General features: G+C 36.2%; 1 protein-coding gene across 1 annotated transcript in view; it reads left to right on the forward strand.

Annotated features, from left to right (window-relative positions):
- fndc3ba (fibronectin type III domain containing 3Ba) overlaps window positions 1-15,322 on the forward strand; it is a 125,028-nt gene extending 109,706 nt beyond the window's left edge. The window contains exons 18-26 of the mRNA XM_079876099.1: window positions 478-583; window positions 1,262-1,434; window positions 2,728-2,841; window positions 2,996-3,145; window positions 4,210-4,490; window positions 7,336-7,551; window positions 9,934-10,100; window positions 10,217-10,344; window positions 14,040-15,322. Coding sequence (XP_079732225.1) covers window positions 478-583; window positions 1,262-1,434; window positions 2,728-2,841; window positions 2,996-3,145; window positions 4,210-4,490; window positions 7,336-7,551; window positions 9,934-10,100; window positions 10,217-10,344; window positions 14,040-14,351 — 1,647 coding nt within the window. The 3' untranslated portion in view covers window positions 14,352-15,322. The remainder of the gene's footprint in view (window positions 1-477; window positions 584-1,261; window positions 1,435-2,727; window positions 2,842-2,995; window positions 3,146-4,209; window positions 4,491-7,335; window positions 7,552-9,933; window positions 10,101-10,216; window positions 10,345-14,039) is intronic.
- The last annotated feature ends 3,217 nt before the right edge of the window (window positions 15,323-18,539 follow it).

The following is an 18,539-nucleotide window of genomic DNA, read 5'->3' on the forward strand; positions in this document are numbered from 1 at the left end:
AGTCTCTTATGCCCATAAAGACTGTAATCATTTAATCAAAAATGATTACATTCTAAAATAACTGTCCATTTATTCCTGTAATGGCAAAGCTGAATTTTCAGCATCATTACTCCAGTCTTCAGTGTCACATGATCCTTCAGAAATCATTCTAATATGCTGATTTAATGCGTAAGAAACATTTCTTATTATTATCAATGTTAAAAACAATTATTAAAAAATATTTTTGTGGAAACCGTAATATATTTTTTCCAGGATTCTTTGATGTGCAGCATTTATTTGAAATAGACATTGTTTTGTAACAACAAAAACCTTTACTGTTATTATTGGTCAATTTAATGTGTCCTTTCTGAATAAAAGTATTCATTTCGTTCTTTAAAAAAAAAAAACGTTCTGACATCAAACTTTTGAACGGAAGTATAAATTACATACTTTTTGCTACAGTTATATATACTAATTGTTATGCTTGTGTCCCTGCAGTGCTCTGAGAGTCTGCCTGTGCGTACACTATCTGTAGCTCCAGGACGTTGCCAGCCTGCCAGAATTGTGGGTAAAGCCAAGCACAAAGAAGTGCACTTACAATGGGGTAAGATTCTATGAAACGTAAACTCTCTGTCCTTTCAATACATCACACTTCTAAGAGTGTTTTTTTTTTTTTCATTCCTTAGCCTCCATTTCATAATCACATTTATGCTTTTATACAAAGCAACATACAATGTATTCAAGGTACATTTTTAGGACAGTTTCCTTGGGAATTAAACCCACACTAACACAATGCTGTATCAGTTACGGGATCAAGAAACATTATTAAGTTGGTAATTTACATTGTCCCAAGATCTCTGCAGTTTCACATTTATTTGTAATGATGTGAAATTACATTTCACCAAGCCCCTCTGTGGCAATCCACAGAATTAAACCCTTTTGTCATATCCAGAAACAGCATAAGATCACATATGTGCACATATTTTCCAGTAGTAGACTAGAATGATTCTCTTGAAGTGCACTTGACTCACTGACTTAAGTTAAGTTCTGTGTCTGTGGAGCTGCTGATTCCAGACTTTCTAAGTGAACACTTTGGATTCAGGCTTTTGGACAAGAAACTTTACACTGAAATTGTGAAGATTGGTAAAGCTTGATGTTGTAAAGAAGTGGTTAAATCTGCTTTGTCTTAGAAAAACTTAAACCCCTTACATTTGTTATAAAATATGAATTGAACCTGTAATTTCTGTGGTACTGAGTGCTTTGTCTCTGTCCCTCGTCTCAGACTGTCCCTCCTCTGAGGGGGCATGTGAGGTGAATGAGTACAGTTTGGAAATGAGGGAGGGAGAGTCGGAGCCTACCGAGGTCTATCACGGCTCTGATCTGGAGTGCACCGTGGGCAGTCTGCTCCCCGGCGCCACCTACAGCTTTCGCCTGCGTGCCGCCAACGAGGCAGGGGTGAGTGAGTGCTCAACAATTCAATAAGCAAATTGTGATTTCTGAAGCACCACCACTAATAATAATAATAATGCAAAAAAAAATTTAAAAACATATATAAATTCATCAACTGCACTAATTAACTAGTCAGTTGTTAGACAACCATCCTGTCCTATCCCTACCATAATGCACCTCAGGCTCAGTTTTCAGTTAATCACAGAACCTCGTTCTTCTGTTTATCGCATGAATCGTCTAAACCAGCCAATCATTATTTGAATCCATTTGGAATTAGAGGAACCCGTCTAATTATAATTATGGCATAAAAAGTTGAAATTATGCGATACTAAGTTATAATTTTTTTAGATAAAAAGTCGAAATTGAGATTGAGATTTAAGTCATAAATTACGTCATAATTATGTCGAAATTAAGCAATACTTACAGTGGTCAATAATGACCTATTTTTGGTCAATTCCACTTGTCAAATTGATTGTCTCAATTTCAACTGCTAATGTCATAATTTAAACTTTGTATTGTACTATATTTGTATTTCATAGTTTCAATTTGTCAGAATTTCAACATTTTTAATCTAATAATTATGACTTCTTGGTCTCTTTTAGAGTTTTTAATCTCATAATTCTGATTTACCAAAGCATGATTTTTTTTTCTTTTTTATGTGGCTGAAGTTAACTTACATACTGTAGATATCTATACAACGTCAAGAATTTCTCCTTGATTCTTCTCTCAATATGCTCAAAGTTCAATCCAGCAATGTTCAAGGAGACAGAGATCAACTCTGGCTGTCTTTTTTTTTTTCCTTTATCTTTTTCTTTGTTCAATTTAAGTAGTTTCCTGTTTCTTTTGTAGGAGTGTTAATACAGCATTCAGAGTCAGCTCTAGAGCCAGAAGACTGAATTTAATCATTTTCTCTGTTTACTTTTCATTGTTTGTGTGAGGCTAACTCCCAAAAGTGAGGAATCGATGCGTCTCGTATCCGATTGCGGTACTGGAAACATGCTTTGATTTCACAAGGGTGTAATGCAAGATTGGCTCGGTCTTAAGTGTTTTATTTGTTTTTCACATTGTATCCTGATAGAAATACACCTATGAGACATTTCATGTCATGTACTGAATATTAATTTGCACTACTCTCTCTCTCTCTCTCTCTCTCTCTCTCTCTCTCTCTCTCTCTCTCTCTCTCTCTCTCTCTCTCTCTCTCTCTCTCTCTCTCTCTCTCTCTCTCTCTCTCTCTCTCTCTCTCTCTCTCTCTCTCTCTCTCTCTCTCTCTCTCTCTCTCTTTTTTTCTTCTGCTCACAGTATGGGCAGTTCTCTGAACCAACAGAAATAACAACCGCAGCTGGTCCTCCCAGCCAATGTGCGGCCCCATCCCTCACCTTATTGTCCAATACCTGTGTGCTGGTCAGCTGGGAGGTAATTTATCGTTTTTAAATCAGGCCCATCAATAATTGGACAGAGATCATACATTAACACATTCAACAAAGAAATACTGTCAGTATTGATGGTCAGATGAGCTGAAGTACAAACAATCAGCCAATAATTTGTTTATGCACTTCCTCTCTTTCAGAGTCCAGAGAGCTCAGGGGCCGACATCTCTGAGTACCGTCTGGAGTGGGGCCGAGAGGAAGAGCCCATGGAGCTGATCTACTGCGGCCCTGACACGCAGTGTGAGATCTCAGACCTGACACCTGCTACTCATTACTACTGCAGACTACAGGTATTACTGGACTGAAGGGTTCTTTTCATTTACACCATGTTTATTGTTCAACAATTCCTTTACAGTGTGGAACAATTTATTGCTAATGGGAAATGTTTTGTTGAGCCAGTCTTACAGACAGTGCTTCTAAAGTGCACCTTTCTTACGTTTTTATAATGCCTTTAAATTGTATTAGAAATGTCCTGTGATTTTGACTTGATTTGTAATGAATGATATGGCTATATCTTTTAATACTATAAGGCCCTTAGGAGTAGGAAAGTAAAAAAAAAAAACTGATTGGCTCACAATGTGGTTTTATTATTACTTTTACATGGCTGCGGTGTGTCGCTCTACTGCAGCCTCACGACTCAAACCAAAATTAGAAAAGTTGGATTAACTTTGGAAAGATTTTTGTGCCATACATAACATATTTGGCATTTGCTCTTGGCTATTTTAGCCCATTTAATTATGACTAGAGTAGTAAAAGTATGACAGGAAAAGTTGAAAAGAACAAGGAAAGTTGACGCTTCATTAACTCTATCATCTTGCGCACTGAGGCTGTAAAAAGGTTCTTGTCATTATGCTTTAAATAAATGAGCTAGTGACAGTCATTTCGAGATGATATTATATGGCGAAGATTAACAGCATAATGATCACTATAATCATTTTCATTTAATAGGAAATATTGTCATGCAGCTCAAAATGCTGTACAGAAACGGAATAAAATGAATAACTCTTAATTTTTAGGTGACATTTATTCTTACTGCACAAGAAATCACATTAGGGTTGTCAGTGGATTTAATTATTTAATTGTGATTAATACAATCATTTTTTAGGGAAAGGAATCTAAATACCAGGCCGAAGTGTAATTATGTTTGCCAATTTGTCATCATTTGCTGTAATTTTTTAGAAATCACACAGAAGTGAATAAAACGTCATAATGTTGAATTAAATAAATGTCAAAATCTTTGACTGCTAAATTTTAACATTATTAAATATCATTTCATTTTATTGACAGCCCTAAAACAAATATATTAGTAAAAGCACATTATACTGCAAGTTAAACCTTGTCCCTTTCTTTAAAGGCGGCGAATCAAGCTGGTGCAGGACCGTACAGCGAGCACACAAGCTGTCAGACCCCTGCCACCGTTCCCGACCCGGTCTCAGTGTTGTGTGTACTTGAGCACGACGCCACAGATAGCGGCGTCTACTCACCTTCCACATGTCTGGCTTTGAAATGGGACGAGCCCTGCAACAATGGAGCGGAGATCACATCCTACACTCTTAAACTGGGAGAGCAGCTCATCAGCATGGGCACCAGCACCTGCCATGTGCTGCAGAACCTACAGCCTGACAGTGAATACAGGTGTGTACATACACACTTAAACACACAACCATGAACCATTTTGACACCTCCAGGTTGTCCACTAGATCACATTTATCTGGTGATTTGCATAAGCACTTTTGTGATATGGGACAGCAGTCTTTACTAATAACCGCTTAGCTTACCGATTGCCTCTGAGCCAAATCTGTGTCCTGCTGGGAGTAGTTACGCTCCATCTCGGGTCTCATTTGCATTCAGTTGTCCATTTCAGCGAAGCGTGACGCCACAACCACGTCACCCCGCTGCATGTTTCCTCCCCCTGCCCAGGAGGACAGTGGGTAAACAGCAGAGTGTTAATGATGCTAATCGGTAGCTAATGAAAGGAGATGGCCGGAGGGCAGATTTTGTGTGTGTATCTATGAAGTGGTGTCCATAACAGGACATCTATCCCTGCATGAGGCCACCACCGTGCACATTGAAGTGTCTCCATCAGACAGCTTATGCAACCCATGTTTTTGTCTGAGAGCTTTGATTATAGTCTTTAAATTAAAGCTCTGCGTGGGGATGATGATTATTATTATTTTATTTTTTTCAGTTTCATCCCACTGGGTCCTGCAGATTTTGTGCTTTATGCTTAATGCTTTTCTTCCTGCCTACTCCCTCTCAATTTATACTACTGTTCAAAAGTTTGGGGTCAGTACGATTTTTTAAAGAAAGAAATTCATACTTTTAATCAGCAAGGTCACATTAAATTGATCAAGTGTGACCATAATAACTTTTGGAATGAGTCAAAACGTTTCTATTTTAAATAAATGTTGTTCTTTTGAACTTTCAATTAATCAATCTTATATTTCAACATTGAAAACAATAGAAATGTTTCTTGAGCAGCAAATCAGCATATTAGAATGATTTCTGAAGTATCATGTGACACTGAAGACTGGAGTATTGATGCTTACATTTTAGAATATATGAAAATAGAAAACAGGTATTTTAAATTGTAATAATATTTTATAATATTACTGTTTTTACTGAATTTATCAAATAAGAGACTTCTTTCAAAAACATTAAAAAAATCTTACCAACCCCAAACTTTTGAACAGTAGTGTATGTCTCGTTACAGTATTACCATTTTTCCCCAGGTGTCTTAAATTTGTTGTCATGAAGCTTATTCTCAATAATATTGTATTTGTCTGCTGTTGGACTTTCTCTCGGTTAGCATTCTTCTTTTTTTTAGTAATTGATTTGCTTTATGGAGAATTTAAAAATAAAATAAAACCGACGGCAGGCATCCATTCATAGATTTCATTATCTGATACCAGGCTATCTCAGTAATCTCCTCCAGTGTTCTGACTGACCTAATGGCAGTGTAACCTCAGAGAAACGCAGCTTCTTTGGATGAGCAGACGAAATAGCAATGTTCAGTGTATTTAATACCTCGTATTAACACAAATCGGTTAAGGTAGTAATGTTTTGCTTAAAACAGATTTGCTTAAGTGATCAGTGACCTAGAGTAAGTATCAGTGAGTAATATAGAATCTCAAATATTAATTCTCATTGATTCAGAGGTCTTCAACCCTGCTCCTGGTCTTCAGGATCCCTTGAAAATCACAAGCTGATATAAACTTTGCAGAGCAGTCAATCTCCAGGAGGGTTGAAGACGTTACGTTTTTGAAGGTTTTGAATCTCCAGTTAAGACTATTGAACCACACTGTATGTGAATCAAGAACCCGTTTTTTTTTTGGAGCCAGAACTGGTGTGAAGCAGGCTATACAGCCATTTGATCACTCTTAGATCGATTATATCTTTTGTCATTAGGGGCGTACAGACTAATGAAATCTTGTGAAAGGTTAAAGTATGTTTGGTTTTCAGTTAAATGTCAACCAAACAGTCCGGTGTTGAGGGAGAGCTGCTGTTAATTCCACTCCAGACTCCCCAACCCTCCAATTTTTTTTAAACCCAGAAATTGATTTTGGTTCCATTTGATTTAATAACATGACAGGGCATTATCCTTGAATGATGGGATCCTACCCAAAGCACTTTCAACCGACAAATATAAATTTGATTGAGCTTAGCAAGGGGAGAGTTAAGGTAGTTATTTGCATCCTCAAGTGAGCGAGATGTGGCACAGTGGCAGTGTGTGAAGAGATCAACTGCATTTCATTTCATATCAAGTTTGAGTCAGGTGAAGCTACAGATTACTGTGTAAAACGAGAAATTAAAATATTATTTTGGTTTTACTGCAGTCAGTTCATGAAGTCTGCCTAGTTTTAATATTGTGTTTAGTATTATGACTCAAAGTATATTTTTCCCTTTCGTCCTTGGTGCGTTCAGTCAGTTAGAAATAACTAAGAAATTGTATTTATATAATTTCTACCACTTCAAGCAGTGATTAAAGTGTGTCAATAGCAGATTTTGTATGTTTGTTGTGCCATGGAAATGCCATGAAGTGTTACACATGGTTAACAGCAAAACTAGGGTACATCTGTTGGCCTTTTGAAACCCCCTGCCCTCCATCCATACATGCATATTCAGATGAAGCTGCTCATTTGAGAGTGTCATCTGCCTGCCTACTGCATGAATGTCAGCTGTAAAAGGAGGGGAATGTTTAACACATGCACATTAATCAGTGTAGTCTAGTGACTCTGTTATAGTTATTTTTGGAGGAAATTCGGCAAAAAATAACCATGTGATAATGCCTGGTGGTCCGTTTGATAAGATATTTACTTTTACATAACATGAGGAGGTCCTGCTCACTGATATCAGCAAAAATTGAAATGGTGTATCTCTAGCAGTATTTCTACCGTTGCACCATTTGTACAGGTAAAATTGCCCGGCCCTAAAGATCACCTGATGTACATGGTTTAAATGAGACTCTCTGTGCTGTCAGTCTGCAGATTCAAGCAGCGAATGAGATTGGTGCCGGTCCCCTCTGCCCTCCCCTGCTGGCCCGCACCAGGCCACTGCCACCTGTCCCTCCCCGACTGGAGTGCACTGCTGCAGGACCCCAGAGCCTCAAACTCAAGTGGGGAGACAGCAGCAATGCCAAGAGCCTGCTTGGAGAAGAGATGGTCTACAACTTGCAGATGGAGGACAAGAACAGGAGGTCAGTTCATTTCAATCACACCTCATAAATGGCAATAAAGGCACCGCTAAAAGGAAAATTGATTTCATTTCGAGAGCACACTTTTGAGTACATTGAAGTCATTTAGTCAAGGTGAAATATCACTAGATGGCAGCAATATTATTTTAACATTTAACATTTTTTTAGAAATTCGTGCTGATATTATATTCCTGATAAATATTATAGTTTTTTAGGCCTTACTGTTATAGATGTACCTGTAGATTGGTCAGGTCCCTAGATTTTTAACCTACCCAAGTTTCAGTTTGGCTCACTTCCTAATTTAATTGTAACTGTTGATTGTTTTTTCTTGGCAGAGTGGCATGTTGGCAGTATTTGTGAGTGGGCAACAGGCCTGACAGATGGGCATTTAATAGAAAATATAATGAATTCCCCAACCAACACTGTCAAAAATCCTTTTAGTGTTAGACTGGTTAATTTACTAATTATTTTAATGATTCTCTTTAGCCAGTAACCGTTTTGCTTCAAATGGATAGCTGATACAAGCATTTATCTTTACCAAAAATGCACCAAGGGTAGTTTATATGGTTTACATATACAGTACCATTTAAAGGGATAGTTCACCCTAAAATGAAAATTCTGTCATTAATTACTCACCCTCATGTCGTTCCAAACCCATAAGATTTTCGTTAATCTTCAGTATGCAAACGAAGATCTTTTTAATGAAATCTGAGAGCTTTTCCGGCATTCAGTTGTTTATTGTGTCTTATTGTGTGCAGAGACTGGAAGTCGCAAAATGAAACGTCATAGTCATAAACCGAGGACTATCAATTGGTAGCATAATGTCCCCTTGACTTTGTGTCTTAGTCCTGATCGAATCATAGTGATAAACGTATTTACTAAAGGCCTAAGATCCAATTGCCATCATCAGTGTGCATTAGAGTTTGGTAAACGTGTTGTTGTTTTTTCTTCCTTTTTTTTTTTTTGTATTTGCTATGTTAACAATGATTGATTCAGCTGCTTAATCAAAATTAGATGCCAACTGTGCAATCGGGAGAGTCTCGATTCAGCACGGCTCTGAAATGGACTCATAATCCTTCTGCTATTACAAATTTTATTTCTGTTCAGATTACCATAGTAACCACAGATGTACGCCCAGACCACTTCTCTATGAACCAATCTTCTTTTGAAAAATCCTTTCTTTTGGATTTTATTTTATAATTCAGAAGGTGATCTGTTACCACGTGTTGGAGCTGGATCTGCACAAGATTGATGTTTATATGCACATAAAGAACCTAGGGTCCTTGGTAGAATTCCAAAATAGACCAGCCTTGGATGAAAAGAGCATGAAGAGGAGAGTTTGAAAGGCTTGAAAGGAGAATATTAAGCATAAACTGCAGGTCACTGGTCTGTTACCTTGATCTAATTAGTCCGACGTCAAGCTGGCAGGAATCTTGACATTGGCAAAATACCTCTGGAAGCAGTCATTAAATAGCAGCTGTTGCTTTGTTCTCTGTTTTGACCTGAGGTGTTTGTGCATTAGATGGATGGTGTTGTGCTAGGACAGGACATGGCATGAGGATACCCAGAGCTCTCTGCCAATACCAGAAATTTTCACCTAATTTATTGTAATTGAAACCAAAAAAGGTTCAATTAAATGTTAAATGTCTGGGGCTAGTATATAATGTCATTGTGTCCTTTTTGTCTTAGAAATACACAAATGGGCATAAAAGGGCATTCTTTAACATTTTGTTTTATGGTTTTATTGACATTTTTGTTTTTATTTTAGACCAATGTAGCTCATTGTTAAAACTGGTGACAATTGTCAGCAAAATATTCACAAAGCAGTTAATGAAATAAATTGTTTGGATGTTAATATATTTATTTATTTATTTTGTTGTAATACTTTTTTTCAGCAAGGACAGTAAAGACTTTTAGATTGTTACAAAAAAAAAAAAAAGTTTCAAATTATTGCTGTTCTTTTTAAACTTTCTATTCATTTAAGTATCCTGAAACTAAATGTATCACGATTTCCACAAAAATATTAACACCACAACTGTTTTCTGCATTGATGATAGTAAGAAATGTTTCTTGAGCAGTAAATCAGCATATTAGAATGATTTGAAGACTGGAGTAATGATGCTGAAAATTCAGCTTTGCCATCACAGGAATAAATTACATTTTAAAATGTATTATATTTGAAAACATGTATTTAAAATTGTAATATTATTTCACAATTGTACTGTTTTTTTACTGCATTTTTTATCAAATAAATGCAGCCTTGGTGAGCATAAGATACTTTTTAAAAACATTTAAAAAAATCTTACCAACCCCAAACGTTTGAATAGTACGAAGTGAACTGGTAAATTACGCACCATTAACATAAAGAAAATGTGTGTGTTTTAGGTTTGTCACAATTTACAGAGGCCCAAGCCACACGTATAAGGTACAGAGACTAAGTGAGTCGAGCAGCTATTGTCTCAGGATTCAAGCTGTGAGCGAGGCAGGAGAAGGGCTTTTCTCTGAAATACACACCTTCCATACCACCAAATCTGTTCCTCCAGCTCTCAAGGGTAAAGTATCCTCGTACAATAACATCAACATATTGCTTCATGCCACATATGTGCTCATGTACTGGATGGATACTTATTGGCTGTTTATATAGCTAAACTTGTATATTATCCTTTAGCTCCCAAAGTGGTACAGTTGGAAGGGAATGTGTGTGAGGTCAGCTGGGAGAGCATTCCACCAATGAGAGGAGACCCCATCATCTACATCCTACAGGTGCTGGTTGCCCGAGAATCCGAATACAAACAGGTGAGATTCCATTCTTCAAATCTGAATTGTCTATAGAATAGGACTATCGATTAGCCAGTGATTTATCTCATGACATCTATAATTTATCGCAACACTTTAACACATTCAGTTCATTTCTACAGAAACATCTTCACATTCTCTTTACTCATCTCATTTGCATAAAAAGTAGCTGGTATATTATTTTTATGAAACTGCGATGGGAGAATTGTTGTATTAAAGTAGACAAATGTGTTAATGCACATTACATTTTATAGCCCTTTTTAGATTATTTTGTATAATTGCTTTTAGTTTGAGACATCCATTTAGTTTGTATTGCAGCATTTTTTATTTATTTAATTTGACATTTTTTTTATTTATTAATATCTCCATAGCTTTGACAAACATTGTCTAACACCAACACAAATGACAAATGTAAAAAGTTTCTTGCTACTCTTTGCAGTGCATTGTTATTCAAGCAAAGGGAAAGTGATGGGATATGTCATCCCCACAGACTGAGTCTGAGATAGGAGTAGAATGTTAGGTTTGTGTCCTCCGCCTAAGACTATTAGTATTCTGCGGATGGCGCTGATGCCACCGCTGATGGCTTGATAGTGACTAACAACCAGCTCATCTATCATTCTTGATACAATTGAAGGAAACAGCAGCCCACATTTAGACAGTAGAGTAAGTCGACATGTAGTTTGCAAAGGTACTTATAGTTAGTAAATTGGACTATTGAAATAGTGTAACTGTTTGTCCTTTTGTGATAGTCGTGTTTGAGTCCCTGGTTTGTTACAGAGGGAGGATTATTATTATTCTCTGCACATATTTGTGTCAATTCTGTTACAAATGTGCTGTCATTTTACATTTAATGGCCACATTAGTAGATCAGCCGGTGAATCTAAATCCACTGAGCATTGAGCGGCTCTGAAGGCCACGAAGTCTCTCCATGGAGTTCTGCATGACCGCTTCTGTCATGACCAGAGCAAGCCAATCAGATCCCTTCCTTCTCTCATTTATTTCTCTGCTAGGGCCGAGAGCACTGTCTAATGTAGCTGGCATGGTTCCTATTACTGTGCTAATGTGTGCCTTGTCCTGTCAGCTGTTAAAATGGATGCGATTCAGGAGCGGGTTGTTTGCATGTAAAGAGAAGTGAGAGTTTAATGGCTGCAGATGTTCTGTTTGCTCTGGTTCTGATGTTTCTGTGTGAACTCTGTGCTAAGGTGGCTAGCAACTAGTATGCATCTCAATTTCACCAGCTTATTCCACTATATAAAACATGTCAAAGTTATAGACAGAGCAGGGATCCAGCACAAATCCCGTCTACATCTCAGATCATTTTCACCCAGTTAACTGTATAGCTGATGCATGTTCACTATTATACATTACTGAATTAAAATGATGTAAGCACAGACATCTTGCCATTTAATGTTAAAGCTAGTTACAATTTTGGCCTATAATGTGTTAATGTTATGGGCGATAACCTATAAAAATGGGCTATAATAAAATTCGTTAGTTTAGGAATCAACACATTATAATGTACAGTATGGATATTCGTTTTGAGATTTGATAAAGATTACATTTAACAGTTTTGTTACTTTTTTTTAGTGCTTTTATAGATTAATTTGAGCAACAGATAATGTAAAAGTTGAGGAAATGAGCATGAACAATATTCAATATTGACCCTATATCTAGTATTGAATTGAAAACATAGACGCTTAGTGATACAAATAGTGAAATCTTCCTGTGCTGTTATATGAAATGTCAGCACTCATGTGTATTTGATTGTATTTGTTCTATTGGATTCAGCTTGTTTCTAGTTTTATTTTGTCTGCTCATGAGTAATTGGCTTGTTTTTGTCAACTTTCGCCATCGCGAATTAACGGACGCAATTGCCGTCTCAGTTTTTCATGCTCTTCTGAACTCAAATGGCATCTGTTTCATTCCTCCCTGCAAATGGAAAAATGAAATAGTAGCTATCAAAAAGGGTTGCCAGAAACAACTTCTATTAAGTTTATCTTTTTCAATGCATTATACTGCTGAGAGGGACAGTTTCCAAATGTATTTTTGCATTGCTTATGTATATCTTTGAGACATTAGTGTTTTCAAAAGTCTGGTGTGCACTTCTGCTTTTCCTCTTGGAAATCAAATGTTTAGTCCTCTCTGACCAGTTTTTGTAAAGCCTCGTGCCACACATCTGGAATAAACAATGTAGGTTTTAATATTTAGCTCCTGGCTTTGCTCTGCTATTAGAGCTGCATTGTGACATGAAACTCGGGATGTGCACATACTGATTTTTTCTCCATTCCTTTGTGTCAACAAATTAAAATGTGTCCATAATCTTAACAGTGAGTAAGGAAGGTTACAAATTGTGGGTGGCTTTCCAGTGAAATTGAATAGCTGTTGTTTGGCAACCAAAAGCAGCCACATATGACCTATTCTGCATTTTAATCAGACTTACTTCAATGTTTGTTGAATGTTTCATGTTAGTATCAGCATATCATGCATGTAGCTTGGAGGATATGTTTTCCTGGTGAAAATCATCTTTTCTGTTTAGGTTTCTTATCTAGACTCTCTTTCATACCTTATATATTTTTGTGGCATATAATGGCATTGTGAAAGCTACAGGATATGAAAACTCGCGCTCGCGTGAGGAATGCACCATATTGACCACTATCTGTCATACTGACATAGAAAGGCTTCCCTATGTTCTTTAATAAATGTTGAAAGCTCCTTTTCCTAATATTACTTTTTGTGAATTATACTTTATCCTGATGGATAGAATCTCTAGTTATATCCAAACGTTCAATGTTATTCATACGTTTATACTGTTTTTTTTATAACATTTACATTTATTTGAATTAATACTGATTATTTAATGAAAGTATTATTATGAAATACATTAATAATAATAATAATAGTTTATTATTATTATTATTATTATTATTATTATTACAAAGAATTATTATTTTTAAAAGTACATGCTTTAACAAAAATGAGCTTCATATTTATTTTAATAATGCAAATTTTTGTTTATTATTTAAAAACAATAACATGTTTTATTTAATAATTATTAGTATTTTTAATAGTATTAATAATTATTATTGTTAATTTATATATATATTTAATAATAATTATATTTTATCCTGATGGATAGAATCTCTAGTTATATTCAAACGTTCAATATTATTCATACGTTTATACTGTTTTTTATAACATTTACATTTATTTGAATTAATACTGATTATTTAATGAAAGTATTATTATGAAATACATTAATAATAATAATAATAGTTTATTATTATTATTATTACAAAGAATTATTATTTTTAAAAGTACATGCAAAAATGAGCTTCATATTTATTTTAATAATGCAAATTTTTGTTTATTTAAAAACAATAACATTTTATTTAATAATTATTAGTATTTTTAATAGTATTAATAATTATTATTGTTAATTTATATATATTTAATAATAATTATATTAATTGATAACTTACATTTTCTGCTTTTAAACCACAGAAATTATGAAATGTGTAACTATGATTATTTTCTGTGATAATCAACATTATGCTACAAATGCAATAAACTTAACTTGTATTGAACCTGTAAACATGAACAGTTCCTGATGGTGACCAGTTGGAGGTTGCAGTGAGTTTTATGCAGTTTGAGAATATACACCTGTATTTTTCACAAACTTACTTTCTTTCTTTCAGTTATATAAGGGAGAGGACACAACCTTCCAGATCTCGGGCCTGCAAAACAACACAGACTATCGCTTCCGCGTGTACGTGTGTCGGCGGTGTCAGGACAACACGCAGGAGCTTTGTGGACCCCTCAGCCCATCCTCGCTCTTCACACTGCGGCGTACAGAGATCGCGCTGCCTGGAGAGCCCAGCTCCACCGAGACCCTGAAGCCCGGCGGCATGTTCGCCACGGACGAACGCTTCGCGGCCGTCTTAGTCGGGGCTTTCGCGGCCCTATCCTTCCTCATCGCTTTTGTGGTGGAATACTTCTTCATGAAGTGAAGATATTAAAAACAACGCCAAACCAGCAGCCAGCCAAGAAAGAAAACATTTACGTTTCGGGTAACGCACGAACACTTAAAGTATACATCCGATGCGACGTACTGTAGGCTGAGAATTTTATACAGGCTCTCTTCTTGTCTTTTATCCTCTCTCTCTCTCTCTCTCTCTCTCTCTCTCTCTCTCTAATGCCTTCCAGCCTGCCTGTGCATCACTGTGTCACTCGCTCTTTTACAGCGTGTGGATTTTGCTCTAAACTCTTGGGGAAGCAAAACCACATCATCAAGCCTTACGAAGAGTTGCGCGACGGCCTGTTTTTGCATGCTTCGTTTTTTTTTGTATCCCTTTAAGTGTACGTATATGTTGGGTGGAAAATGTATCGGTATTTTCTCCACGTTCATGGCCTTCCTTTTGTTTTATTCAAGTGTGCTTCACAGCATTTGTTTCACAGCCATATACGAGTTGTTGGAATCATAGCTTTATCATGGTGTAAAACCCACAATCACAGTCCACCCAGTGCCATTTTTAATATACACGATCACGTGATCTTCACATTTTGTTTGTGCGTCACAGTACGCATCCTTCTCAGAAACACGAAAAAAACTGTTACCGTAGTAAGACTGTTGTAAAGCCCCCCTGCATTAAGCTGCCAAAGCAAGTGTGGTTTAAGTGATGCTGCTATTGTGTGTTTATATTTCCTACGAACGGAATCAGTTATCTAATATATATATATATATAGATACAAATATAAATCTATAAGATTCTATAGAGCTATTGTAATATAAGTAACAATGAGTTTGAAGTAGATCTCTCATTTGGAGCGTGTCAATTCACAATCTATGGTGCTTTATCTGTGGTCAGTAGTGTTGGCGGACGAGGGTAAGGGAAGTTTGACGTCCTCTGCAACCACGCACCTTCTTTCTGCCATCTAGTCCTAAGGTGCAGTGACACAGAGCTACTTCTCGCCTTCCGGCCTCCCCCCCCCCCCGAATGACTTGGCTAGGCTAACGTCGCCCTCTCAGACTGATTCTGGGCTCTGTGTGGTGGCTGGAGTCACAATAGTTTCCTCACTCTGTGAATGGCGTTCGTCCCCAGGACTTCGCCCCTAGTGTTTCGTCTGCGGCCTGTGTCAACGCGTTGAATGTTTCATCTTCTTTGAACCCGTGAAAGCCAGTTGCACAGTTCTAAGGTGCTTTTACCAAGGTTATAGTCAAAAGCAGCAGTGAATTCCTCCACCCGCTGCACCTGATGTTCATGCCAAAACAGCCTGATGTGCTTGCAGTGCATCTTTAGCCAAGTAAAAGGTACAAACCAGCAGTTCCCATCAATCCAAAGAGTTTCTCCCACATTACATTCGCAGAACCGGTTAGGTTTCTAAAAAGGAGAAATAAACTGACAGCCTGTATTGTACCTCAGGGACCTGGACTTTTCAGAGGTGAAGAAGGAAATACTATGTTTCTGAGAGGGTGCTGCGAAACACTAAACGTTGCCGAATGATTGTGATATTGCTGTCATCAGTAGCGTCATTCCGTTGTATCTGCCTCTGCAGTTTGAAATGCATTTATTTGATCTGTTTTCTCACCTAAGCTGTGCCTTGCTCCAGTTGTTCGTAAGCAAATCGTTTACTAGCTCAGAATACCTTTGCCAAAGTTAATGGGAAAGTAAGGTATCTTTCTTTAGGGTTATTTATACTATCTATTGCATACAGTACTTTAAATGGCAATTAAAGTGCAATCTTCATTTATTTATTTTTCAAGAAATTAAGAGATGTAGTTATGTACTATTTTTTTTTTTTTTCCCTCTCTTGTAGCATGTTTTTTTTTTCTTTTCTTTTTTTTAATGTATTGTAGATTAACGATAAAGGCCAGCATTCCTTTCATTCATAATTCTGGTTATGTTTATGTCTTTCTTTAATTGGGAACATGTACCATGCTGAAACATTTATATATAACCAAATGTCTGTTCATCTCCTATTACAAAGTGCCGAACTCCAGTTAGTTGTCTTTTCATAGAGAACCGTAGCAAATGTTTAACCATTTATTTTTTATTTGTGAGTGTGTAATGGGACATACAGTACATACCTACATTTGGCATTGCTAAAGACTGTTATGACGCTTATGTTATCTTACTGTTTGCCAAAGCGGAAGCTTGTCCACTTTTATGTTGCTTTTTATGGTTATTTAAAGGGTTACTTGAGAAATCCTTTGTGACACTAGAACATCATTTCTTGAAAAGGAAAAACATAAGTTTAAGTTAAACTTCATCTGTGACTACACTTTTTATTTTTTTTTGGTAAAAATTGTGCCATTTATTTGAATAATCCTTCAGAGGTGAAATCATGCCGTTTCACGCCGAAAGGAAAGCAAAACAATCAAGTGACATTTCTCATTTCCTTTTATTTTCCAGACATGTCATAGCGCAATAGTGAATTTATTCCAGTATTTTTGCTAAGGAATTATATATAGAGATATATAGATATATAGTATGACAACTAACAGAAATGAAGCACTTTTTAAAGTGAAACATTAATCTTTATTAGATTTATCTTGATAAAACTGTATTTCCTAGTCAATGTTGCTATTGCTTTCACATGGAGAGTATCATGCCGTAAGAAATGTCTGTTAAACTGGCCCACACAGGCTTGAACATATTTAGTGAAAAGTCTGAAAGTACATTAGGGTCCTTTTATTGTTAGTGGGGTTTTTTTTGTTTGTTTTTTTGCTTTTTTGCCCATTATGGAAGTAGTGTTTGGTCCTAACCAAATTTTTATGTTTTCTGTTCGTTTGTTTTCTTATTGGTAAAAGAACACACAACAGTTTTGTGGCCCAAGTATAGTTTTGTATTTTTATATTGTATTTTATTCCGTTTTATCTCTGTTTTGTTTGTGCTCTGTTTTAAATATGAAAATGAATTTGAAAATGATGGTTTGGAGATCGGTCAGCTCTGTCATCCCAGAGAAATGTATAGAACCGTAAGTGTATTCAACTATTTTCCAAAAAAAAAAACAGTGTATTTTTACCTCAGAGTTAAAAAAAAATAGACAGAAAAGGAAAGATATACAAAACATTCCAGGCTTGTCATGATCTACAATTTTTAAAGTCATACAATTTTCTTGTATTGTAAATGTTAGACAAATTCATATGCATATATATAAAAGAAACTGCCATATCAATGTTAATGTATAGATTTTTGCAAATACTACCCTATGTATGTAAGACTTATGTGTATCTGTAGCGTGTATGTAATATATTTATACCCAATAAATGTTTAAATTTTTTCTGACAGATTGTATTTTGTACTGGAGATGCTAATAATTCATAGAGCTTATGATTGAAGTCCCTCACTAGTTCTTTTCTATTGCAGCGTGTCATGAATATTGAAGTACGAATACTGTTCATCAAGCACAATATCTTCACTGTATCGGCTATTTTACATTTCTAACTTCAGATTATGTCCTAATTCTCAAAAACCCACCAAATTGGAATTATTGAAAGGCTGTTCTATAATTGTGCTGATGTATCTGATGTAGAAAGATGTTGCTCATTGAAGCTGCTAGTCCAATTTCATCCACCACCAAACGTACCTCGTATGAACCTGTTGAAGCATTTACTCATTCATAAAGAAGGGTTGAGCCGTGTAAAGATTCATGTTGTAGAATGAAATGATGAATTGCTTTATAAAGAATAATTAATATTAATAATCAATATTGAGTAACTTAAACACCATCAGGATGCCTAAAAAACAAAGCATTTCTTTTTCTCCATTTCCAACAATGATAGATGTCTGCTTTCTGCTTTACTTGTTTGCTTCAAGTCTGTCTTTGTGTTCGTGTTGCGTTCTGTTGCTGTGTTTTTGTGGTAATTGCTTGACACTTCAAAGCTGCAAAATGTCAGAGTTTTCTTTCACTGTCTGGATTTTCCCATTTGTCATCTTTATTGGCATGACCAGTAACACTACATTTGTATTATCAAAGCTTTTGCAGCTTACATCTAGACAGTTATGTGTGCTCAGTTAAACTGATGTCAGTCCTCCACTTACCAAGTGAAGACCAGTTGGTCACACTTTAGATTAGGGTCCAATTCTCACTAATAACTAACGATTAACTATGACTTTTCCCTCAGTAAACTCCTAATTACTGCTTATTAATAGTTAGTTAGGTAGTGTTTAAGTTTAGGTATGGGGTAGGATTAA

The sequence above is a fragment of the Squalius cephalus genome (genome assembly GCF_949319135.1).
Source record: "Squalius cephalus genome assembly, chromosome: 7".
Classification (NCBI taxonomy): domain Eukaryota; kingdom Metazoa; phylum Chordata; class Actinopteri; order Cypriniformes; family Leuciscidae; genus Squalius; species Squalius cephalus.